Source organism: Bemisia tabaci, chromosome 3 (genome assembly GCF_918797505.1).
Source record: "Bemisia tabaci chromosome 3, PGI_BMITA_v3".
Taxonomy (NCBI): domain Eukaryota; kingdom Metazoa; phylum Arthropoda; class Insecta; order Hemiptera; family Aleyrodidae; genus Bemisia; species Bemisia tabaci.
In genome coordinates, this window is record NC_092795.1 from 32,352,874 (window position 1) to 32,379,166 (window position 26,293).

Below are 26,293 nucleotides of genomic sequence, written 5' to 3' on the forward strand. Positions count from 1 at the left end.
TTAACTCTGGGTATAAAGGGACTCTAACAAGCTCGTTCGGTATTCCAAGAAACTCAATGCCGAGCCGCCCTAGGTATAACTGAATGTAATATGATTGCTTAGAGACCTCTGACCTTCCACCGCTCCACAAAACATGGGATGTAACCTGAAAAAATTAATAAATGGTAGAAAATTCTAAGATTAAACCAATCTATACTAATAAAGCAGACTTCACGTTGATTGACTCACTCACTGACTGACTGACTCACTCACGTATCAGCGGATCTCGTGAACGGGAGGCCGTGTGACCCTGAGATTCCGCACTGGGATCCCTCTCTACCCCGAGGCGCCGGATAAGGGAGGATTTCGCGATCCGCCCGCCGGTTCGCGGGATATCGCGGTCCGCGTGGGTCGATTTTCCCGTAAGGACAACGGGTGCGAGAGAGAGTGCGAGCGAGATGGAGCGATTTCCGCGTTTCGCGCTGAAAGACAGCTGATAAATTTTACGTGTGTTCTTCTGGTACGCGCAACGGGTGCGAGGAAGATGGAAGGGGTTAAGCGTCCAACGAGTGCGAGGAAGATGGAACGAGTTCGGCGTCGCGCTGTTGGAAACGCCGCGCCATGATTGTTGCGAGCTCCGACTCGTGCATCCGTTGCCGGGCTACTCTCTCAGGGATGTGAAAATCTGGAAAATCTGTCTATGCATCGGCATAGAATAAAGAGACTGACGTAGTCTCTTCATTCTACGGCATTGGTTCTCGATTTTCGCGATTGGTTCGCGCATTGGTTTGAGTTTCCTTCCGTTTTTTTTGGCGAGATTAGTGAAAAATGTGCTCCGCGGAACCTTTCGTTTCGTTTTTTTTTTTTTTTTTTTTTTTTTTTTAAAAAAAAATTTACCTGCTCAAGTTCGAAAGTAAAAAAATTGTTGTGATTTAGTCTTCACGTCGCCTGGGGTTACTTTTTGTTACTTTTATCTTGTTTTGAAATGATTAAGGCAAATTCTCGGGAAATTTTGAGAGAAGCTGTTGCTTGGCTTCATTAATAAAATAAATAAATAAAAATGGAACATAAAGACGGTGTGCAACGCTTCAATCGGAGAAGCGGGGGTTTCGCGCGCATTTCATCAATATTTGACTCCGATCGTGGAACCGAAACACATGAGTCTTCCTTGCAAAATTTTAAATCATCGCTAATGCTCTTTTTTTTTCCTTTTTTTTTTAAATTTCAAAACATTAAATCTTATATAGGGAAACCGACGGTTACATCCCATAGTTCTCGTGAAATTTAGATTGGATTCTTCCAATTCGTCACTTTTAACAAGCAGAATTGAAGCGAGCAACTATTTGAACTCCGGAGTGGGTATGTGGTATCATACAAAATTGAAGGAAAATCATACGTTTTCGCCCATCTCAAGTAACAGATGTTTATGAGTTTTATGCGCACATTTACGTAGTCTTAATTGAGTCAGAAATTCGCGTGTATGCCACGATATTGATGTGAATAACGCGCAATTGTAACGATCTTAAAAATTCGCTAGGAACACGACGTATTTGCCGTGATACCGTGGTGATTATCGTGTAATTTCTAATTTGTTTTACAAAATCCCTGGAAAAATCAAGTTTTCTCCGCGATGTAGATGACAAACCCGCCATTGCTGTGAATTAAACGAAACCGCTGGCTAAATCCCGTAATTTTCGCGGCTGAAACTCACCAGCTAACTTCAATTGAACATTGAACTGACAAAAGTAACAAATCTTCATGAAAATAACCAACTTTTGATTGGGTATTTTTTATTATTATAATTATCATGTGAGCTTATTGCAGAACGGACCAAAATAGCAGCATACTACTAATCTCTACTTTTTAATCAAACCAGTGCGTCTCGCCAATTTTGAAATAGTAGATAATAATTCAGAAACACAATTAGTAACTGATCACTAATCACAGTGATTGCTGATGGTGGGGTTTTCCTGTGCGTAGCACGGGTTTCCTGCTAGTAGATACATATTTACTGAAACTCAAAAAGTTGTACATTCTTTTAAGCGCTCAGCCGATAGGCAGCGCTTTTTGATTTCGACTTGCCTCTGAGTACTAGTATACTAGTGCTAAAGCGTTTAAATGGCGCACCAGCTCATCGATGTGTAGGCTTTTTGGGGGGGTCCATTTTTAAAATAAATAAAGCTGTGAAAACTGTATTTTATGCTTTTAACGTAATGCGCAGGTAGTTTCGATCGTTTGTCTATAAGTAAATTTCTTAGCGGTAGAGTAATTCTTATCGAAATTGATCGTTAAACTCAAATGAAGCCTAAAAAAAACGCGCCTGATGAGCTCAACGGTGAGCTCATTTTCGGGAAACAAAAATACGCGTTTACGGTTTCCTTGGTAACCTTTGTTTGGTATCAGCTGATGTTTTATTTCCATTTCTCAGCCGAGTCGACGGAGTTTATACTTCCTTTCTTCACTAAATACTTTTACAAACACCTGAGCGCTTTTCTAATACGATAGTATTAGAACTTTCCCGCTTGTTTTAAATTTATCTAGTCTAAGGTTAAATTCCTAAAAAATTTCAAGTTTTTTTTTGGTGATACAGAGCGATTGAAAAGTATTCTGGAATTTTTCTCGAATACGTATTTGTAAAAAATGCGGCAATTATTTTTCAAAAAGTGAAGCACGCCTTGTTCTGGTCACGTCATTTTTTATGTTATATACCTACTGAAAGACATAATTTTACGTACAAATGATTTTGGTCGAATATAAATTAAGAAAAGTTAGGTACCTTTCAAGATGCAATAATTTTTTTCCATAATACAGGGTGTTTCAGACCACCCGTACCAGGCCTTTTTCTCGGTTGGTTTAGGTCGTACGAAGTCGGAGACCGCGGGGTTGAATAGGGAATTGACCCCAAGGAATCCGAATTTCGTGGTCCCGAAACCCCCCCACCCCCCTTGGGGGGTAAAGGGGGGGTCACGATGCTAAAAGTCACGGTTCCCGACCGAATTGCGGATAGATCGCATCAGAATTGAAAAGCACGGAAAATTTCACGTGGAATTGACCCCTAAAAATCCAAAATCGGACCATCCTAGGCCCAAAAATGACTCCCTAAAGAGGGGGGCACTGTCCCCCTCCATAATTTCTCTTTGGTCTCAAAATTGACGTAAATTCTCCAGAAAAAGACGGTTTCCCAGGTAATCGACCTCGAGAAATCCAAATTTCATGGTCCCGAAGCTTCTCTAGCCCCCCTTGGGGGGTAAACGGGGGGGCCCAATTTTAAAAATCGGGGCTCCTTTCCGAATCGCAAATTCATTGCATCCAAATTGAGGAGCAGAACACATTTACCACTTAAGTGACTCCTAAGAGTTCTAACAGACCCCCTGAACGGCAGAAAGTAACTCCCTGAGGAGGGGGGCTTCGCCCCCGCCAAAAATTTCTCAAGATTCCTCTTTGGTCATAAAATTTACGTCGATTCTCCAGAAAAAGATGGTTTACCATGTAATCGACCCCGAGGACTCTAAATTTCATGTTCCATGAGCTCCTCGGGGTCGATTACATGGTAAACCATCTTTTTCTGGAGAATCGACGTAAATTTTATGACCAAAGAGGAATCTTGAGAAATTTTTGGCGGGGGCGAAGCCCCCCTCCTCAGGGAGTTACTTTCTGCCGTTCAGGGGGTCTGTTAGAACTCTTAGGAGTCACTTAAGTGGTAAATGTGTTCTGCTCCTCAATTTGGATGCAATGAATTTGCGATTCGGAAAGGAGCCCCGATTTTTAAAATTGGGCCCCCCCGTTTACCCCCCAAGGGGGGCTAGAGAAGCTTCGGGACCATGAAATTTGGATTTCTCGAGGTCGATTACCTGGGAAACCGTCTTTTTCTGGAGAATTTACGTCAATTTTGAGACCAAAGAGAAATTATGGAGGGGGACAGTGCCCCCCTCTTTAGGGAGTCATTTTTGGGCCTAGGATGGTCCGATTTTGGATTTTTAGGGGTCAATTCCACGTGAAATTTTCCGTGCTTTTCAATTCTGATGCGATCTATCCGCAATTCGGTCGGGAACCGTGACTTTTAGCATCGTGACCCCCCCTTTACCCCCCAAGGGGGGGTGGGGGGGTTTCGGGACCACGAAATTCGGATTCCTTGGGGTCAATTCCCTATTCAACCCCGCGGTCTCCGACTTCGTACGACCTAAACCAACCGAGAAAAAGACCTGGTACGGGTGGTCTGAAACACCCTGTATACAGGATGATCAAAACGTCCCACACTATTCCTGTGAATTTTGAATATGTTGAGTTAAAGACTTGAAATTGGGGGACTGCCCTTGAGGTAAAAGATACTACATTGAAATTACTTTACGACTCAAACATCGAGGAGCATATCTCATAGAGGAGCACCCTACCTTCATTTTGGGCGTTTCTGGGTACCAGAACCAGATGCGCCCTTTCCAGCCGTTCGACTCCCCCGATGTAACATGTACTATACTACATACCGTTTTGCCTTATGGGTAATGACGCCATTCTGGTACACCCGGGAAAATTTGATTTTTTTCTGCATCTGGTATTCGTAAAAGTTTTCGTGAAATGTTTTGCTTTTAAGCATAACAATCTCGCACGGACGTATTACCTGGTTAAACTATTTTGGGGCTTCGTTATGCTTAAATGCCTCATATTCGAGGTTGTAGTTTCAGATTGATTCGAAAAAATCACGAACAGTCACGTGATCTCTTCATTTTAGTGACGTATTACTGTGCTATTTTGTGATTGGTTCATTTTCTCGGCGCAGCACAGAGACAAATAGAGACCGAGCACGTTGGGTTTTCAGTGAGGCACATCTAATTCTCGGGGATCCAACGGAACAACAGTCATGTATTTTCTGATTTCGCCTAAAGTTGACTGATGCTACTCGGCTGTTGGCATTATGGCGGCTTGTTTACATTCTTCCTAATCAATTGCAAAGCGGAAAATTTTCCAATTTTTCATTTGAAACTCTTCCAAATTGTCATAAAATGACCTATTAGAAGGTTAAAAAATTAATTCGCCCCTTTTAATCAACATTTGTGATACTTTCGGTGGTTTCACTTTATGTAGTGAGAAGCAGATTCCTCGAGACTCGGAGCCTGGTCCGCAGATTGTTCAACTTCATAATGGATAATTTTAGTTATCGAACTTTCTTTTGACTTTAAATGGTGTATAATTTTTTCTAGACAGTATCAATACCTTGTGATCAAATTCTCAATCTATTAACCTCCATATCATGTCGCAGGATAGAGATATTTTAGCTATTTGAGATCTGTCAAGAACCTGATCACAGCAGCACTGCCAGTCTTACAGATACACTGTATTGAAATTTGACGAAAAAAAATTTACTGTCTATGTCATAAGCTGCTCACTATGATAAGTATTAATCGTGAATCAAATGCTTGATGTCTCCAACATCCTATCTCTAAGCCTGACGTAGTGCGTTGAAAGCGGAGTGTTATGGCTGCGAAGCGTCGATATTTGTTGTTAAGGAGGCGTGTAAATGAAACGTTTGGATAAGCTCGCAAGCTGTACGAATTCTTTTGTGTGTGGAAAATAACTGAATGTCCAGAATTCTAAACATCTGACTGTATCTCAAGTACCTAAAAGAAATGTTGGTCAGGTCAGAGTTTGTGAATCCTTGGCAGCAGTTAATGCAATTCTTCTACATATTTAAGGCCTTCGCTCATCAAAGTTAGGTAAGTAAGAGACCGCTCAGATCCATCATATTATGCTTGTCAGTATTAGTCCATAATTCCATAGTGTAAAAATCCTTGGAGGATGAAGTGCCCATCATCTGATGGAGTTCCTGAGATTTGTTTAAGAACTTTTCTTCCTGATTATTCTCTCAATTTGACCAGAATTGTCTCTTCCACCACCATCATAAAGTATTTCAACCTTGCATTAAATGAGAAATGATGTATACGCTATCAACTTCGCCTTAGAATTCCTAAAATTGGGAGTCGTGAAACAAATAAAGTAGCTTCACCGTAAACATTTGCTAGCTTAGTTGGCAGTAAAACTCTCATTAATTCGGTGAAAATAAAAGTAAATGTTTTTTCTTCGCTCATTTCGATGAGGAAACACATTGAATACATATAAATTGTGATACTGGATGCAACTAATACTACTTCCTGTAAAATTGGAAAATGTGTAACTCGAAAAAAGGAAAGAGGATCTCACCAGAGTGCTCTCTTACAACTTATAGATCAAAATTCGTGATATTTCGGCCCTTAAAGGTTCTTTCATCATTCAGAAATAAAGAAACTAAATTTAGTTTGAACAGGCATCTTTCAAGAAAGAAATTTGACAGCTTATTTGCAGTTTTTAGCTTTTTCATAATGCGTCAAATCTACCTCTTGACGAAAACAGGCGAAGATTCAAACCGCGCAGTACTTATTGTTGGTTTACATTTCTCACTTACCAAACTTTAATGAGCAAAGTTGTTAAGTACGTAGGAGAATTTCAGTAACTGCTGCCAAGGATTCACAAACTCTGACCTGACCAACATTTCCTTCAGGTACTTGAGATACGGTCAGATGTTTAGAATTCTGGACATTCAGTTACTTTTCACACACAAAAGAAATTGTACTGCTTACAGGCTTATCCAACCGTTTCATTTACACAGCTCCTTAAAGACACATATCGACTCTTCAGTCGAAATGCTCCGCATTCAATGCATTACATCAGGCTTCGGGATAGGATTTTGGAAACAGAATTATTTACAGAGAATTATCTTGAAAAAATTATACACCATTTACAGTCAAAGAACATTTCGATTGCTAAAATAATTATCCATATGGAAGTTGAACAATCTGAGGACCAGGCTGTCTCGAGGAATCTGTTTCTCACTGCAAGAAGTGAAACCACCGAAAGTATCACAAATGTTGAGTAGAAGGGGTGAATTAATTATTTACTTGGTAAAAAGTCATTTTATGACAAATTCGGAGAGTTTCAAAGGAAAAATTGGAAAATTTTCCGTTTTGCAAGTGATAAGGAAGAATGTAAACAAATCGCCATATTGCCAAAAGCTCACCAGATGCGACTAGCACCAGTCAACTTTAGGCGAAATCAGAAAAATGATGACCGTTGTTTTGTTGAATCCGCGAGAATTAGATGTGCCTCACTCAAAATACATTGGTGGAATAGGGCGTGCTCGGTCTCTATTTGTCTCTGGCGCAGCATCGTCAAGCGTCAGCTGTTTGCGGCTCTGGGTTGAAGGTTTAAGGTTATGTCAGAGAGAATAGAAAGTTAGAGGCCCGACTCGATGCTAGGTAATTGAAACAGATGCGCTCGCAGCGCGCTCACTGGCAACGTACGCAACTACTATTTTCTATTGTTTTCCAGAGACTAGCGGCGGGTATGTTGCTGCCGGACCACCTTCACGTAGGCAATTTGTTATACATCGTCCGTCCGCAATACTCTCGCTTGGCCGTATGAAAACGTTCCTCGCATGCGCAGTGTTAAAGAAGCGCCCTCCAACGCTTTGGCGTTGGAACTGCTTGTTTAAATTGCAGCCTCCTACTTTTGATAAATAATGAAAAAGAACCAAAAATGCGGACTTTTGGTCCAAATCTTTAGCTCCTCCCACCGTTTTAAAATGGTAGTCAATCCCAGTTTGGCGGATTCCATCTTTGTTGGGACACCATTATGGATTGATACTTAGTGACCCCTATAATTGTGCTCTTTTCCATGAACATCCATCAAAAGATTGTCAAAAACAAACAATTTACGAAGGTTGGCTAGTCATGAGCTTTGAGAATTCCTTTCAACAATACTATCTGGAATAAAATTCCACTCAATATTCATGTCCTTTTTCAAGGTGTATCACAAATTAAGGGGTAGTCGTTTGAAAATAATCAGAGCTCATGTCCCCATGAAGGTGGCGTCCCCAAATTTTAAGAAGTCCCAAACGTAGTTTCCCATGGGCCTACGAACCTATTCGAAATTTCAAATCTATTTCAGTGTTTCCAAAGTTAAAGGCTTGGTGCAGGATTTTTCGATCACCCTGTGTTGTAACCCTGATATTTTACCGTATCTGGAGCAGTCAAAATGCAGCAGAATAACCCTCAGAAAATTATTCTATTTATATCGGTAATCTCGAGGTCGCTTTCAAACCATTATTTTAGTTCTTCAAAAATAGTTACAACACAATAGGAAGATATAATACAGGGTGATCCAAAAGTCCCTTCCACCCCCTCTAACTTTTTACCTAATTGAGATAAAGATTTGAAACTTGGGGGATATTCCTAGGTCAAAGGGAGCTACTTTTCGGCCCCCCTCAAATTTTCAGGGGGGCCCCCCTTGGGGGGGCAACGGCCCCCAACTTTGAATTTTCAAATAGGAAGACCCCCTTTGTGATAGCTCGTTCGAAAGAGCATAAAAAAAGAAAACTTTTCGCGCAAACCCGAAGTCAATATCTCAAACCGTTTCAAAATGGCGGCCGGTTAAAGTTCAAAATGGCCGAAATTTCACACCGGTTATTTTTCGATGGATTTGCGCGAAAATCGGTATGTAGGGGTATTTTGACACGAGAAAAACGAATTTGACGTTAGATTTTCAAAAAAACCGAAATTTTCAAAATGGCCGCCGGTTAAAGTTTAAAATGGCCGAAAATTTTCACCTTGGTTTTTTCCTGATGGATTTGCCTAAAACTTGGAATTTGAGAGTATTTTGGCATAAGATAAACACATTTGAACTTAGATTTATAAAAAAATAAATTTTTGGTCATTTTGAACTTTAACCGGCGGCCATTTTGAAAATTTCAGTTTTTTTGAAAATCTAACGTCAAATTCGTTTTTCTCGTGTCAAAATACCCCTACATACCGATTTTCGCGCAAATCCATCGAAAAATAACCGGTGTGAAATTTCGGCCATTTTGAACTTTAACCGGCCGCCATTTTGAAACGGTTTGAGATATTGACTTCGGGTTTGCGCGAAAAGTTTTCTTTTTTTATGCTCTTTCGAACGAGCTATCACAAAGGGGGTCTTCCTATTTGAAAATTCAAAGTTGGGGGCCGTTGCCCCCCCAAGGGGGGCCCCCCTGAAAATTTGAGGGGGGCCGAAAAGTAGCTCCCTTTGACCTAGGAATATCCCCCAAGTTTCAAATCTTTATCTCAATTAGGTAAAAAGTTAGAGGGGGTGGAAGGGACTTTTGGATCACCCTGTATAAACAATCCATTGGTTACGACTGGGGCAATAAATTGTTATCAAAAAACAATAAAGGAAAGTTAATGCCACTTCATGAAGTGCACATATTTTTACACGTGCTCATTTCTTGATGAAGATAAGGGACGTATATATAATGTTTCGCCAGGGTTCTGCAGGTAACTTTTTCCTGACTCTCCGAATTTTCAGGGAGTTCCCCATTTTCGTCAGTCACTTGACGTTTATTCTAACGTAAGTAACATCATTCACTATCACCATGTTTCCTAATTTTAAAAATACTAAAATGTCAGCTTTAGATTATTGTGTGGGTCCATAGGCTTATAGAATTTGGAAATTATTGACTGAAGAATTGTTTATTCCTAAAATTTTAAATTTTAAAATAATACAAGAGTTTACGTCTTCACGCTGAAATCGATGCGAGCCACCGAAGTCTTAGACTTTTCAGCACAAATTCCATCAAAAATCGGTCGAAAAATCCGTCGTTCACGTAGGCAGAAGGGTCGTAGCAAAACGTAACGCCACTTTTTTCGGTTAAAAGGATGACAGAATTGAGTGATTAACGGAAAGGGAGGCTCGATTTCGCGAAAAGTGATTTATGAGGGGCTCTAGGAATTTGAATGAGTCCACATTTTCCTTCCCAAATCATACACTTTCTACGTTCTTGCAGCCGGCCAAAAAGCTCGAGATGGATTTCTTGGTTCCCCTGTCCTCACTTCCGGCCTTGCTGTGCGTGCCACTACTAGTGGGATCCCTGTGCTTGGTGCTTAACTACCTGGTCTACTCGCGGCGCGTGGCCGAGTGGCGCAAGTCGAAGATCCCTTTCCTGGAGCCGAGTTTCTTGATCGGGCACAAGTACCTCTGGAGCGTGGGCAGCAACTCCGCCGTCGTCCCCATCGACCGCATCTACCGGGAGAATAAGGACAAGGACCTCGTCGCTTTCTTCATCGCCACCATGCCTGTCGTCCTCGTCCGGAGCCCGGCACTCATCAAACAGGTCAGTTAGTTTGGCTTACAAACCACCGACGCCTCTGCACAGACCTCTCAAACACAGGAGGAAAATTCTGTTTGCGGGACCCTGTCACTTACCTTTTTGCCCAACTTTTGAATAACCTGCTTAAAACCCGTATCAGACGGTCAAAGTAGAGGCTTCAATGAGGTTCATCGATGCCTTTCCTGGCCCGCTCATTGGCCAGCGGTTTAAGTCGGGGCAATCGATGAGTCTCTTTGAAGCCTCTACTTTGATCGTCTGACGGGTTCAATACTGGGTCATTCCACGCCTAGGTAGTCCGGGGGGTATTTTTTTTTCCCCCTCCAAATGACCCAACGATATTTATTTTTGGACTCCTTAATACTCCTAGTTTTTGGGAATATATGTGGTTTACCTCCGTTTTGTTTTTTTTCTCGCAATTTTTACGTGTTTTGTAACCCCGTTGCTCAGCTTTATCCTACTGTAAAAAGAGTGACAGTTTGGTAGCAATGTTTTCTGGTGTTCCCGCCAAAACCAAGTTTCAGGTTATGCTGGGAGTTGTCAAGAAACTGATTCAATGTGCTCCTGCAAAGTTTCAATTTTTAAAAGTAATTACTGTATATTATATGTAACTTTTAAAACTTAGTGTACTGACTGTCACACCCGTTACGCAAAACATGGGTTTTTTAATGTAACTATTTTAATTCATGTCATTTTGAGATGCCAATTTTTTCCGTACGTCTTCAAGTCAAGTACAGCTTTGGAGTATTTTTTCCGAATTTTTATCTCAACAATTGATGGGCAAAAATGCGTAACGGGTGTGACACGTTACGGGTGTGACCAATGAGAAGAGGCTTCAATTATGCAGATGTTGCCTCACTTCTCACCATTTTTTCTACGGTTATCACAAGAAATACACTCATATGCATAATTAGAGGTTATGTATACATCTAATAAGAGAGAGATAGCCTACTTTTTTGCCATATTTCAGTATTTAAAGTGAATACACCTTATCTCAAAAGGACTTCAAATAGAACTCGTTGAACTCTCTCCGATTTGATTGAAATATTTTCACTTTACTATAGGCCCAGACCTACCGTGCCAGGGTTTTTTTGTGGTTAATTTGGGCCATGCGAGGTCTAGGACCGCGGGGACGAAAGGGGAATCCTGGGCTACCCGAAGAAAAGCCCTGGGACGGTAAGTCTGGGCCACCCTGTAGAAAAATGTAGTTTTGGCATGTTCTACATTAAAATGCGTCATATTGCAGATTGATTTACTGCTTAGGATTGCCTACAATACGAGTATGAGAAGAAAAGTAAGTTTTTTAACTTTTAAACTCTCTCAAAAATGATGGACCTCAGAGAGACAATTTGTCACACCCGTTACGTCACACCCGTGACGCAAACGGTAGGTCTGGGACACCGTGTAGCAAACTGTAGTTTTGGCATGTTCTACATTAAAATGCGTCAAACTGTTGATTGATTTACTGATTAGGATTGCCTACAATAAGAGTATGAGAAGAAAAGTAAGTTTTTTAACTTTTAAACTCTATCAGAAATGATGGACCTCAGAGAGACAATCTGTCACACCCGTTACGTCACACCCGTTACGCAAACTTTCCCGTTTTTCAAGGAAAGAAAAACAGATAATCGAAAACGGATCATCGGCAGTTGAAGCAAAAACCCTTGGCTTCATCATATAATTTAATCAGATTTTTACATTCATAAAATTCGCTGAGTTTCCACTTTACACTCACTGAGGAAAAACTCACTTCCAAAATCGGTCACACCCGTTACGCATGCCTTTTAATTTTTTCTGAGGAATGGAACAAAGTAAAAACAATTTCTGATAAACTGAAATGATCTATAAAAAAAGTTCTTTCTGCTGCTGCAGATCATTTTTTAATTAAACCCCAAGAAAGAGTTCAAATTCTTGTTTAAAGTTAAATTGTTGTCACACCCGTTACAATGGAATGACCCCCCTGCGACTAGCTATCAACCTGAAACTGTAAACAATTATCATGTGAGGTGATTTTCACTTTTTGCACTTTCGTGGTCTCCCACGGCCAGACGCTCTTCTTTCAACAATACTTGACTACCTCCCATGATATCCTGCATCAAACACCATTGGCTCTTTGATTACAGATACTCGCGAAAAACTTCAACCAAACGTTCGAAACTTTCCTGGCAGCTTCGCCTCACGACAAGATAGCGCAGCACGTGCTGGTTCAGAGCACGGACAAAGGGGTATGGAAATCCGACCGAAACACCCTCTCACCCATGTTTGCCACAAGAAGGGTGAGCGGCGAGCAATTCGGCAGGATCTCGAACCAGATCACCAACATGTTGACCCACACCGACTCCGAGCATGCTCGCCTCCAGGGAAAGCCCATCAACACACAGCAGGTTTGAATTGGACTGCATTTTGCAATTTGGAACTATAAATTCTGGCCTGGTTTAAAAACAACGTATGTGACATTAGTTCCCCTATGCACATAAGTGTTTTTTTTTCAAATGAGCCAGAATTTACAATTCCAAATTGCAAATTGCAGTCCAATTAGTCCTAATATAGTAACTAAGTGACACTCGAATCAGTATTTCCAATGTTTTTCGGGGACAGACCGACCCCATCGGCTAGGCCATGATTGCCCCCAGATCTTGGTCATAAAAGACCTATAGGCGCTTCAGCCGCCCCTTTCGCAAAATTTTGGAGCCCGTTTGATATTTTTTATGACATTTTGGGGTCTGTTGAACTTTTTGTGTCAGCAGCTCGCCTCAGTGCATCTTTTCAGGGCGGCTCGCACCCCGGGAAATTTGGAGGCGTCCGCCGTTCACGTGATAAAATGTTCATCTTAATTTTATAGACTCATGCTTAATGGCCCATTTACAGCGTTTTGAAAGATAAGCAAAATTTAAATGATCAAATTTCAGTATAATCGTGTATTTTCCGTAACAGACCTACTCTATCTGTTTGATTACTTTTACAGATTTATTTCGGAGAAAAATATTTAATTGCCTCGCAAATCATTCTGATAATTTGGAATCCGGTGCCTATTATTTCCGAAATTTAGTTACAAAATATATAGAATAGTCTCAGGGAGCAGATGTGAATGATCATGCTACTCCATGAGGGGTGACGTAGTAATGACCATCAGAAAGTTGCCAGTCTGCATAGTTCTATTGTGTTGATTAAATTTTGAGCACTCGTAATGTGCGCTACTACCTGCGCTACCCATGGATGTGAGATTAAGACGAGTGATTGAAACTTGGTAAAATATAAAGTCATTGGCGCCCCTCTTACTTGCACTTACGGTACACGGAGAAAAAACTTCGTGGTTGGGACTCGAAGTTTAGGTCATATTGATCTTTGAAGTTTTTAAATCGTGTATCTGAGAACTTAGGGTCTAGCTGCTGAAGTTCGGGTCACACATCCGAATTTTACAAGAACTTCACAATTAAATGTGCTATGTATCATCGCATTGAATATACTCTCTCTCCTTTTCTTAGGTTACTATGAATTTCATCCAGGACGGCTTTTCTAGCAGCTTTTTTGGTCTAGATTCCAATTCGTATGAGAAGCAAACGGAGCTTCGTAAGCTTGTTCAAAAGTTCGTTAAGCCAGGATGGAGCAGACTGCTGAGTGGATTCAACCTTCAGGAGGTTCAAGCTTTCGAGTCGTTGAAATTCCTCTCTCAGAAGGACATGGATTCGATGAAAAATTTGCTCCAGAAGCAAGTAACGAAGAGGAGTCGAACCGGTGGCAATGAAAATGACTTCATCGACATCCTCGTCGACCTTAAGGAACAAGATCAAGACAAAAAAAAAGATTCAGGTAAGGGGGTGATCAAAAACTCTTGGACCTCGATAGTTAAGAAATATCAGGACCGGATTTACTCACTTGCCGCCCATGGGCCGCCTGTACTTTGCCGCCCCATTCTCATTGATTTTGAAACATCAATATAAACCATCAAGTGAATGTGCCGGAGGGGGAGGGGTGCATAAAACGCATTTCCTCTTGTTGGACACATTTTTTGCGAAAGCCTTGTCAACTCTATTCGCAATGGTTCACGGAACTTGGCGCGAAAGTTAAGTTCCATAAACCTATCTCTATGTGGACAAGGCCTTCCATTTATATGAAATGAACGAAAAAATTATGAAAGAACAAACATAAATTTGGTTTCATTATTTTAACTTCCGCCGCGCTCGCCGCACTGTGTTTCGAGCAATGCGTGAAGTATTCCAACAGTCTTGTAGGCGCTACTGTGTTTGGCGTAATGCGTGAAGTATTCACGCAGTCTTGTAGGCGCCAATATGTGTTACATGCCGATCGCCGTGCCGCGCCGAGGGTTTCTCCTTTTCATCTCAAATTCTCGTCATCATTGCTCTCTGCGCCGCGCCGCTCCAAGCCAAATTCCGTGTTTGGTTTCTCTCTTAGTCTTAACTCGACTATTTAAACGTGCTGTCTATTGTATCACATTGTCAAAATTGCAAAATTTGCCGCCATGGACCGCGGCCCTTGTGGCCACCGCCACCCCCTAAATCCGGCCCTGAGAAATATATATAAAAAAGAAACAAATTCAAGCAATCAAAGGTTTAGGACTATTGAGGTTTGAAGCAACCACCAATTTCTATACCAAGCAGTCTACATACCCGACTTCTTTATTCGGGCTCATCAAAATAATATCAAAATACCACCATAGGGGGAGTTTGCTTATCCCCTTCCGTCGTAAATTCGAACTTAAAAAATGCAAGACGCTTTTATCAAAAAATCTTTTCTGACACCGACAAATAATGGTTTACCCGTCGGCACGAGAACGAGTTATTAAATTAATTATGTTAATATTTTCAGAGATGGACATCACGAATGAAATGATCGGTCTCGGACTATCCTTATTGTTTTCCGGGGCGATTTCAGTTGGGACTGTGGCGAGTTTTACCTTGCACTTATTGTCTCTTCACCCTGAATACCAAGATCGAGTAAGAGAAGAGGTTGAAGAGGTCATGAAGAAGCACAACACTACAGAATTCACTTACGAAGTTGTTCGTGATCTCCATTTCGTCGACCAGTGTCTACGCGGTAAGTCAGTGATTGTTCCAACCTCGGATAATTTCCCTCGTACGTATTCCAAGGGATGTTGTAAAAACCAAACTTCCTCCAATAGATAACCATATAAGTGTACCTTAATTTTTAAGAAATGTTAATTTCCTTTTTATCCACTCCGCCCCTCCCGCGCTTGACGAAGTAAATCCATGTTTTTTTTACTAACACCATCAACTTGTAACCGGTTTGGCTGCCTGAAATGATTCAGTGATCCACTCTTTCGCTTGCCTCTTGTTTTTTTTTATCGTTTCATTTACTTTCCTTGTTTAATTTGCAATGTCTGTGTGTCTTCAATTTCATTTTTTTGGGATTCTAGAAACTGTGCGTTTGTATCCGAATAACACAGCACTAACGAGGGTATGTACGGATGACTTCAATCTGGCTGGAACTGACTACACTCTGAAAAAAGGCCAGCGAGTCATTTTCTCCCCATACTCTGTTCACCACGACCCGGAATACTTTGAGAACCCGGATAGATTCGATCCGGACCGCTTCAGCTCGAAAAACAAAGATAGTATTGACGCTTTCCTTGCTTTTGGCAAGGGACCCCGAAAGTGTCCAGGTAAGAGCATTGAAAGCCTATACTTATTCAGCAATTTTGATGCAATATTATGTGAACCTAGAACTTCAGCATAGCTTGAGGGAAAGTCGGGAAATCGAACTAAATAACACAATTTCATGAACGAAAGTTGTGATGCTATTTGCGAGACGATAAATCGATCAATGGACCACAAGACCAAGTAAAAATGAAGGAAGTTGAAGATATATTTTCTTATCTATATTTTACTCAAAAGACGTTCATCTTTCAAGGTAAAGTTCAAAATTAAGTGATGCCAGCGGAATTAGATTTGATAGTATACTTTACAATCAGTGAATTCAAACTATCTGCTCATAAAAACACAAAAATGCACGTGTAGGTAGAAGAATATGGCCATTGGAAGCAAAATCGTTCGATTAATGAGCAGTGTAGGATTTCATAATACTCTCTAGCCACTGTGGAACACAGTGCTGTGCAACGTCAGGTATCATGAAAAGTTCCGCACGTCGAGAGAATATTGCATTGTGAAGAGAACTGGAAATCAGTTTAGTGATCAATTCGGTACAATAAATAGGTTTAAATACCGCAACAAAATGGAAGTTTCACTTTATCTCCGATCGATTTTATTGAAATTCGGTAGATTTTATGGGATAATGTCTCCTTGGAAATATCTCTTAAAATTATTTATTGATCATTTTTGATAGGTAAGAACGTTGGTCTCCTAATGGGGACGGCTCTGATTGGCTCTTTGGTGCACAAATACGAAATGAGACCACGCTCTCACACGAAGCAGATGGACGCGTACGATTTTCATCCGCGGAGTTTCGCCATTGTCCACGAAGATGACATCCTCGTCGACTTAATGCCTCGAGAAATTCTCGCATGCTGAGGGAGATATTGCGAAATTTTTGGTCGAAATAAGTCTTATTTAATTTTTTTGCTGATTAAGAACCTCTTGTGTTTCATGAGTTTTTAGGAATAAATGTAAAAAATTATTTTTTGCGTTGATTTTTATTTTTTGTAGTGCCTCTTAAAAATGGTTCGATAAATATAAAATGCATATTTTTAGTTTTAGATTCTTTCTACGGTTTCTGGGTAAAATTGTTGAAAAAGTAGCTAGAATTTTAAAATCGGCTATTGAGTATGAACTGGTTGAAAAATTTTCGTTGAAAACCGACGAAACTTGGCTATAAAATCCACTGAAAATTGTGCATATAGAAATTGCTTTTTCGTTAAAATTTATTTTTCCTATCAATTTCCATTCCGATAAATTTAAAAAATTAAGAAATACTGCACTACGATTAAAGTTATCGCAAAAAATGATCGTCGGTTTGTTGATTCACACATTTCCTAAGAGGTGTCATCACTTCATGCAATATTCCTTTTGAGAAAGGTATGGCCACTCGGCTACTCCATGTTTCAAGTAACATGCATTTTTGGATTTTATGCATTTTTATGCATTTTTTTAAATCATCTAAATTATGTTTTCCAAATCCTATTTGAGTCTGAGAAGAAAATGCCATTTTGAATTTAAAAAAATGAGTACTTTGAACGGCCGGTGCCATTTCAGCTGATAGTAATTTTCCTAAATTACAATACAATGTATCGAACAGCAATTCTCGAAAGATGCTATGGGGATGAAAAGCTTACAACACTATTCAATCACGGCATTCAAATGATATTAGATAACTTTTCGCACTCTCTAGCTTGCATGGTAAAAAAGAGGACGAACCTCATGTAGACGATATTTGCTAATAAATCCGACGATGTATTTTAATCCTGATATCTTGTATCAAATGTAGCAGTCAAAGTGCAGTAGAATGACCCAACAACCTCTATTTTTATCTTAAATCTTGAAGTCGTTTCCATTCCATTATTTGTTCCATTATATATTCCACATCATTGTTTCGGTTCTACAAAAATGGGACGAGCACAATAGGAAGTTTTGAACAATGCATCAGTTACAAATGCTTCGCTAAAATGAAAATCGCAAGACAATAGAGAATAGGTCATGGCCCGCCATGATGTGCCCTTAATTTAACACGTACTCCTTTTTTTAGGAGGATAATGGGGCCTATAAAATGTTTCACGAAGAAAATGAGTCTGAAAGTCTGCTCATGACTTTCTTCTCGATAACATAGCTCCTAATTTTTCATAATTCTTCAGTTTTGTCAGTCACTTCACATATTTTACTCTGAAGTAAGTGACGATTATACGCACAATGCTTACTAATTTTTTTAAAAAGAAATCTTTGACTGACAGGTAGATAGAAATGCATGCCTGCAAGCTCGCTGAATCTGAATATGCTTCTCTGAAGTATTGCGTATTGGAGCAATCTCAAAATGATACAACGATTAGGTCAAAAAATGGTTATTTTTTACTCATGCATACACGCACTATTTATAATTTCACCCCTTGTATTGTTATTGATGAATGTTTTTACAAAAAAAATTCAAAATTAGATGAATTCTTAATTTTTGAATGACCAAACAAGAAATGAGCCGCTTTGACCAAAGGCATCGTAACTGCATTTAATAAGGCAACATATTTCCGCAGATTTTCTTATGGAATATCAAAATTTTCTTTTGCAAGCAATAAATTTGCAAATACGAAATTTTTTTCCTGTCATAAATTACTAAGTCCATGTCACGTGAAGTGAAAATGTAATTGATCTCCAGTTTAAGCCGTCAAAAGTCATCTTAATTTAACACTGATTCACGCGTTTCATTATTGAATTACCACGTGCGAAAATAAGATCCTTAACGGAGAAGGCAAGTCAAGTTTTGGACCAAGAATGGTTCTGAGCTTCAAATTAACACGTATTGGATTTATTTTGGCATTTTATAGATGAAAATATTCTCATCTGCCCACGAAAAAAAAAATAATTTCAAGACTTTCGTGCATACTTTTGTCTTCGTGCATTTACATAATCAGTCAATCAGAAATTACCGTTTGCACCACAAGAACGTCATGGGTTGGCCTCGCGTAATACATGCGTGACAGAAGGAGCAGGGTCTGACCCTGTCCACGCTAAAGTCGATTCAAACCTCGATGATCTTACATTTATGAAAGTTTTTCGTCAAGCAGATACAGGTGGGGGAATATCCGTTGTTTACGTTGAAGGGGGCCCTGGTAAAATGTGACCCAATATTTCAAGTAGAGGGGGTCGCATTGCGTGAAAAGTGACGACCGGAAGAGGAAGTGCATCGATTCAACGTTACGTGCGTGATAGATGAACAACAGCTCCAGAAATTTCAACATGAAAGTTTTTTCCAGTTTCCGCGTTGTTGCAGCAGGTGAAAAAGCCCGCGATGGATTTCTTAGAGCCCCTGTCTTCCCTGCCGGCCCTGCTGTACGTTCCCCTGCTGGTGGGATCCCTGTGCTTGGTGTTCAACTACCTGGTGTACTCGCGGCGCGTGGCCAAGTGGCGCAAGTGGAAGATCCCTTTTCTGGAGCCGAGCTTCTTGATCGGGCACAAGTACTTTTGGAGCGTGGGCAGCAACTCCGCCGTCGTCCCCATCGACCGCATCTACCGGGAGAATAAGGACAAGGACCTCGTCGCTTTCTTCATCGCCACCATGCCTGTCGTCCTCGTCCGGAGCCCGGCACTCATCAAACAGGTTAGTTGGTTGGACTCGAAGACCGAGTGGGGGCTCTCTACTAGCCCTCACTAGTTGAAAGTTAAATCACCAGAAAATCCATTATTTATTGAAGAGATTGCCTTTAAATCCGACTGAACCGTGGAAACCAACCTTTTCTTCTTCAGGATCCTCTTGTAAAATGGTCCTATGAGTACCAGCAGAGAAATTCTCATTGAAACCCGTGCGTGCCAACGGATCCCCATGGCTATTCGTGATGGTTCCCATTGGAATTTCATGCATCCCAGTGCGTTCCTATTGGAATTTCATGGACCCCATTTGGTACCCATAGGTTCCGATGCCATGAACCACCTATTGGCCCCCATTGGGATGTCGTGAATCCCATTTGACGCCTTTTGTAACCTGATGGGTCATGGTTCACATTGGAGTCTAACGGGTTCCTTTACGACCGTTTTAACCAGGGTCGTCCTGTTAAGAAGCACGTTATTTGAAACCGAGTCCGAGTCGTAAGGGATTAGCATCCCTCTCTGAATTAGACCTTTCCAGCGCGTAGGATATAATTTTGTCTTGTCGTTTAAATGAAGGCGAATCACTGATTTCGCTCTGGTAGAGGAGTGTACTTTAGATTCCATTAGATCCCATTAGATTCCATTAGGGACTGAGACCCAGCAGGTCCCTATGGGCGACCAGTGGGATTCACAAAATCCCAATCGGAACCAATAGGTGGTTCATGGCATCCAATAGAAACCTATGGGAATCCAATGGACTCCATGAAATGCCAATGGGTCCTAATGGGAACCATCACGAATTGCCTGAGGGGACCCGTTAGCCCGCACGTGTTCCAATGGGAATTTCTTTGTTGGTTCCCATAGGTCAATTTTACCAGGGTATTTATGCGTAATTGACTATAAATTCTATCGGCTCTTCTTTACAGATACTTGCAAAAAACTTTGACAAGGCCTTCGAGACTTGGTGGGCAGCATCACCTCACGACGAGATATCGCAACACGTTCTAGGCCAGAGCACGGATAAAGGCGTGTGGAAATCCGACCGAAACACTCTCTCGCCCATGTTTGCCACAGGAAGGGTGAGCGGTGAGCACTTCGCCAAGATCACGAACCAGATCACCAACATGTGGACCCACGCTGAGGAGGCCCGGCTCCAGGGAAAGCCCATCAATACACAGCAGGTTAGGATCAGTCATCCATTTACTGACTACTGATTGAAACTAACAAGTCCAACTCGGTAAGGAACTAGGCAAGTTCCAGAATTTATCACACGTTGGTCTCTACCAAACTTTCTAATACGGCCTATGAGTGGGGCTATTGAACGCAATTTGAAAATTTGGTATCATGAGATTGATTTTGATTTCCTTGTTTCCTAGGTAACAACGAATTTCATCCAGGACGGGTTTTCCAACAGCTTTTTCGGCATGGATGCCAACTCGTACGAAAAGAAAACGGAACTTCGTAAGCTTGTTCAAGGTTTCGTTAAGCCAGGGTGGAGCAGGCTGCTGAGCGGATTCAACCTTCAGGGGGCCCAGGCTTTCGATTCGTTGAAATTCATCACTCAAAAGGATATGGATTCTATGAAGAGATTGCTGCAGAAGCAAATGGCACAGAGGAGTCAGACCGGTTGCAAGGAACATGACTTCATTGACATTCTCATCGACCTTAAAGAACAAGGTCAAGACAAAAAGAAGGATTCAGGTAAGAGGGCGCTCAAAAAATACGGAGCCTCGATACCTGAAAGTTTCCTGAAAGGAAAAAATTCGTGGTATCGCTGAAGTAAGATTACCGAGGTGTCAAAATAGAGGTGATTTTGTCTCTGTCCATGACGAACCTGCGAAGGTACAAAACTGTACAACTCAAATTTTCGGTCGTTCAGTGCTAAAATCTGAAATTTAAAATAAAGATTTCATTTCCGTAGTTGGGTAGGAAGTTCTCAACGATAGTCGCATAGAAAATTCAAAAACCGGGACAGGATTTTCTATGTTTACAGCTTTCTGTGGCAAGCAATTCATGGTCACATGCTTCCCCTCAGTACCTCCAGCTAATTGTAAAAGATTACCATAAATGAGGGTCTCCTGTCAATGCAGAGCAAAATTCATTAATAATACCTACATTTTTATACCTAAATAAGGTTTCTGAAAGGTTGCTAAAATACCCTGGTAAAAATTGGCGATAAGAGCTGCGTTTCAAAATACCATAGGAATTCTTGTAGCCGGCTAAAGAAGGCTACAGAAAATCATATAGCTGGCTGTAGAATGCGGAGAAAATCATACGGCCGCGGCCGGGCTATACGAAGCGATAAAAAATTATGCAGCCGGGCTATAGTTCCTATCGCCGGGCTTTACAATTTATCGCCTGGCTGTTGCTTTTTCGCCATCGATTATAAAAGGCTATAAGAAATTGTGTAGAAATTCGTGTGCTTTGGAAATCATTAAGTTTGATACGGAACCACCTTAATATTTACAAAACACACACTATATTTTCCTTTAATACATTTTTTTTTTTTCATCAATTAAAATGAGAATAATCCATACAGGATGTGCAAGCATTTCAAAATCATGAGTTAAATAACGCTGACTCCGTCAGATTAAATATTAGAGCCTAACACAAAGCGGAGCGGCGACGCACTGGCGCCTACAAACCTAACAGGGATACTTCACGCAGCGCGCAATGCGTGAAGTATCCCTGTTAGGTTTGAAGGCGCCAATGCGTGTTCAGCGCTGGCTGCCCGCCTGCCACGGCGCTTGAAGCAACTATTCCACACCAGAAGTATTGCACAGTATCATAAGAAACTTAAGGCGCTCTAATATATTAGTAATGGCAGGCATCCATCAAAAGTACGGAGCTTTCCTCGCAAAATGAATCAAGATACTACGGTCCAAAAAGAGATCTGTGGTCCAAAAACTCACTAAGTCCTAGCATCCGTAATTAGTAACGTTTGGCGTTTAGTAACGTTTAGTAATGATTTACCCCTAAAAAAATTACATAACTCAAAAGAATATATTTTGAGAGTTTAGTCAAACTTATGGTAGGTTCACACCTACCTTAATTTTTTTCAAAATTATGATAGCTTTTCCCTGTATTTTTTATTTTTTTTAGTAGTAAACCATTGTATTCATTTGCAAAGCTCCATTCCTAGACGTACATCTATAATACGGAATTTTACTTGAGGTTTGCAGTATTTGGCTATTTTATAATGCTATGTTCAAGGCTGTCTTCATTCTCCCTGAGTCACAATGTTAACCATAAGAGGCCCCTTAATGAAAGAAACTGCTCTATAGGAATGACTATAAATACGACCCCGAGGGACGAATTTTTTTTTTTAGTTCCGAAAACTTACAATTTGGCCTTTCAAACGGTACGAACAAAAAGTCACTTTATTGAAATTTTCAGAGATGGACATCACGAATGAAATGGTCGGTCTTGGACTGTCCTTATTGTTCGCTGGAGGGATTTCAGTCGGCTTTGTAGCGAGCTTCACCTTGCACTTGCTGTCTCTTCACCCCGAATATCAGGAGCGAATAAGAAAAGAGGTGGAAGAGGTCATGAAGAAGCACAACACTACAGAATTCACTTACGAAGTCGTTCGCGATCTCCACTTCATTGAACAGTGTCTCCGTGGTGAGTTTGAATCGTTTTGATCATTTCCAATTTAACCTGCAGCCTTGTTCTAAAGATGTTGTAAAAATTGCCCTAAGCCATCATCAATTAGATGTATCTTATTTTTTTCCCCTCTTGTAATTTTTTAATTTAATTTATTTTATTTTCATTGTTTCATTTGCAATGTCTGTGTGTCCCTAGAAACTGCACGTTTGTATCCGAATAACACAGCACTAACAAGGGTGTGCACGGAGGACATTACTCTGGCCGGCACTGACTGCACACTTAAGAAAGGTCAGCGAGTTATCTTCTCCCCTTACTCTGTTCACCGCGATCCACAATATTTCGGGGACCCGGATAAATTCGATCCAGACCGCTTCAGCTCGAAAAACGTGGATGGTATTGATGCTTTTCTCGCTTTTGGCAAAGGACCTCGAAAGTGTCCAGGTAAGAGCATTTAGGAGTCAGCCGAACGTATAGATTGCTCCCTCACCTTCCTTCACATCTCTACCTGTCTACCTTCTCTAAAGATTACCGGCTGGGCTTAGAATTTAAGAGTACATCATGGAGAAAAATCAAAACTGTTGAAAAATTGGAAATAAAGTTTCCAAAATGAACATTTCAAGCAGAGCACGATAAGCTTGTTCATAAAAATTGTAACAGAAAGTTCTAGATTATCTGATGAGTGAGAGTTCAGGGTTAATACTTTACGTTAGCATTGGAAAATTCAAACTACCGGCTAACGGAAACTCCTATGTCCACATAAGAGAAAAAACTATTGGAAGAAAGACTCATTGAAAAATCGGTAATTTTTTATTTTAAAGTTCTGCTATTTTCTGAAAGAGGTTGCTAAAAACAAATGAAGAAGCTAACGCTATTTCTAGTCAAAGCTTACGGATCGAGATAATGTGGGTCTTTCAAATAGATCACCATTCGTGCTCTACGGTATGTTTGTTGCCTAAGTAGCAAAATTCAAGGTGAAATTCAAGTTGACAATAGTTGAGTAATAATCACATCATTGTTCGTCGTTTAAATTGAAACTTATGAAGCCATATAAATGTGACGTGAAAAAAATAAATAAATAAATAAATAAATAAATAAAGCATTCGCCTCATTCCGGCTCCAGTTGAATTTGTTGTCTAGGCTTTGAACTTGGAGGCTAACTTCAATAGGACGATATGTACCAACTGAATTGAACAATGGTTGATCGGTGCAGACAACGCATGCAGCGAAATAACCGTATATTTATAAAATAACTTACCATTCATGCTCCCAGGTAGATGAATCAACTACATGTATAAAATAAAGGCAAAAAATAGGTTAAAGAAATTTACCCAATCCTGTACAGCATTTCAAGAAGTATTGCGACCTCCTCAATCGAAAAATAAAAGCTTCGCACTCTCATATTATTTTATTCTCGCCTTCCAAATGAGGGAATGATGCATTTTTATGAATGTACTCATCCTTTTCCACTCTCTGATAGGTAAGAACGTTGGTCTCTTAATGGGGTCAGCTCTGATTGGCTCTCTGGTGCACAAGTACGAAGTGAGACCACGCTCTCACACGAAGCAGATGGACGCGCACGATTTCCATCCGCGGAGTTTCGCCATCGTCCACAAAGATGACATCCTCGTCGATTTTAAACCTCGAGAAGTTCTCTCTTGCTGAGGGAGATATCCGGGAACTTTTTGCCGAGATATTTAGTTTCTGTGTTTTGCTCTTCTATTTCAGTACTTTTTTTTTTTTAGGAAAAACTTCAATTTTAGATTTGTTGTGTTGTTAGCAATATTGTCTACTTTTTCAAAAAATCGTATTGATAATAAAATGCAGTACTTCAGTTCCACGTGGTAAACAATTTTTTGCAAAACTGCTTGGTTCCATCCCTTGGCTCAAATTTGTTTTCATTCAAAATACAGCTTAAGTGCTTAACCCGTCATTGCAATCTTTTATCGATCAAAATCATCCGCTCTCATCATCTCTCTATGATACGCTGAGAGCACACAGGCGGACGGTTCATTGATTCAACTTTTCGTACATTACGGAATAGAATTGCATAGCTACATAAATGAAGTCGTTTGACGACCGCACAAAACTGAAGTTGTAACACATGTTATCGATTTTTTCAATCCAACACCAAACAATGTGATCATCAAGCTGCTTCCAGTTTTGTCTCCTCATCAAACAAACTGAGCTGATGAGTGATAAATCAGTGTTTAAAAAATAAGTCGATATCATCTTCCGCTTCATAGAAATACTAGAAGACCCACTGAAAGTCGATAGGACCGCATATTTACTATTTTTCACTTTCTCGCTCCCCTTCGTTTAAATATCCCATGACTTTTAATGCGTTTTATATAGCGAGAAAAATAATACTCGAAAAAGAGCGACGCCAAAAACGACCGTTTTTTGGCACAATTTGGGCCAGAAGGGATTTTTCTGAAACCGGGCCCAAACGATACCTTATGATACCCTAAAACTCTGGTTAAAATTTTAGCTTGAGTATACGCTCGGTGTTTGAGAAATGAGGGGGCAAAGTTGCCAAATCGCCATCATTCTGGACAGCATTTCTACAGCAAAAAGACGGGGAAAATGGACGAAAAAGTCAAATATTTGATGGGTTTCGGCTGTAAATGTTCTCATTGGGCCCCCAAGCATTTAACTGTGTTCAGTTTCAAAAATTTTGGTCGCATAGTGGTCCAAAATGGGGAGAAATCGTCGACAAATCAGGATTCTTTGTCAAATTTTTAGAAATGGAAGTAAAATTTTCGGTCTGCTGCAGTTTTCATGGCTAACAATGTTCTTATTGGTCCTCAATTTATGAAAATGTGTTCAGCTTCACAATTATGTACATCGCACAGTGGTCAAAAATGGGGGAATTAGTGGACAAATTAAGATCCTCTGTCAAACTGTTGGTCCCCAGTAGAGTTTAAATCCCGGAAAAATGCATGTTTTTATTTTTTTTTAATTATTTATAATGTCAGACTGTATTGTTTATAGAACGTTGTTATAGAATAGACTTTGTAGCATTATTTCAATAAAATATGCAAACTTTCAGAAATTTAAAAAAAAAGAAAGAAAAGTGGAGAGAAAAAACGTAAAAAAGATTTAAATAGTCAAAAAAAGAATTTAAAGAATTTTTCTGGGATCTAAAGTCTACTGGAAACCAATAGTCGTACATAATTTTTAAAAAGTTAGGCAGAAGATCTTAATTTGTTCACTAATTTCCCATTTTGGACCATTGTGCGATGAAAATTTGATAAACTGAACCCAATTGAATGCATTGAAGACCGATAAGAACATTGTTCCCCATGATCTCTGCAGG

The 26,293-nt window shown here is 40.3% G+C and overlaps 2 protein-coding genes across 4 annotated transcripts; both read left to right on the forward strand.

Moving 5' to 3' along the window:
* Nucleotides 1-9,175: 9,175 nt before the first annotated feature.
* LOC109043874 (cytochrome P450 6B7) lies at nt 9,176-16,756 on the forward strand. Its single transcript, XM_019061220.2, has 7 exons — nt 9,176-9,387; nt 9,824-10,150; nt 12,268-12,528; nt 13,630-13,954; nt 14,972-15,199; nt 15,540-15,785; nt 16,466-16,756. Exons 2-7 carry the CDS (start codon nt 9,842-9,844, stop codon nt 16,648-16,650), a joined length of 1,554 nt encoding a protein of 517 aa, XP_018916765.2. The 5' UTR covers nt 9,176-9,387; nt 9,824-9,841; the 3' UTR covers nt 16,651-16,756.
* A 1,066-nt stretch (nt 16,757-17,822) lies between these two features.
* Nucleotides 17,823-24,795, forward strand: LOC140224237 (cytochrome P450 6B7-like). Of its 3 annotated transcripts, none has more exons than XM_072298188.1 (7): nt 17,823-17,960; nt 19,055-19,381; nt 20,295-20,549; nt 20,745-21,069; nt 22,765-22,992; nt 23,173-23,418; nt 24,455-24,795. In XM_072298188.1, exons 2-7 carry the CDS (start codon nt 19,073-19,075, stop codon nt 24,637-24,639), a joined length of 1,548 nt encoding a protein of 515 aa, XP_072154289.1. In that variant the 5' UTR covers nt 17,823-17,960; nt 19,055-19,072; the 3' UTR covers nt 24,640-24,795. The 3 variants fall into 3 exon arrangements, with proteins under 3 accessions (XP_072154289.1, XP_072154288.1, XP_072154290.1); XM_072298187.1 differs by having other exon boundaries at nt 17,827-17,960; nt 19,038-19,381; XM_072298189.1 differs by having other exon boundaries at nt 17,857-17,960; nt 19,058-19,381.
* The last annotated feature ends 1,498 nt before the right edge of the window (nt 24,796-26,293 follow it).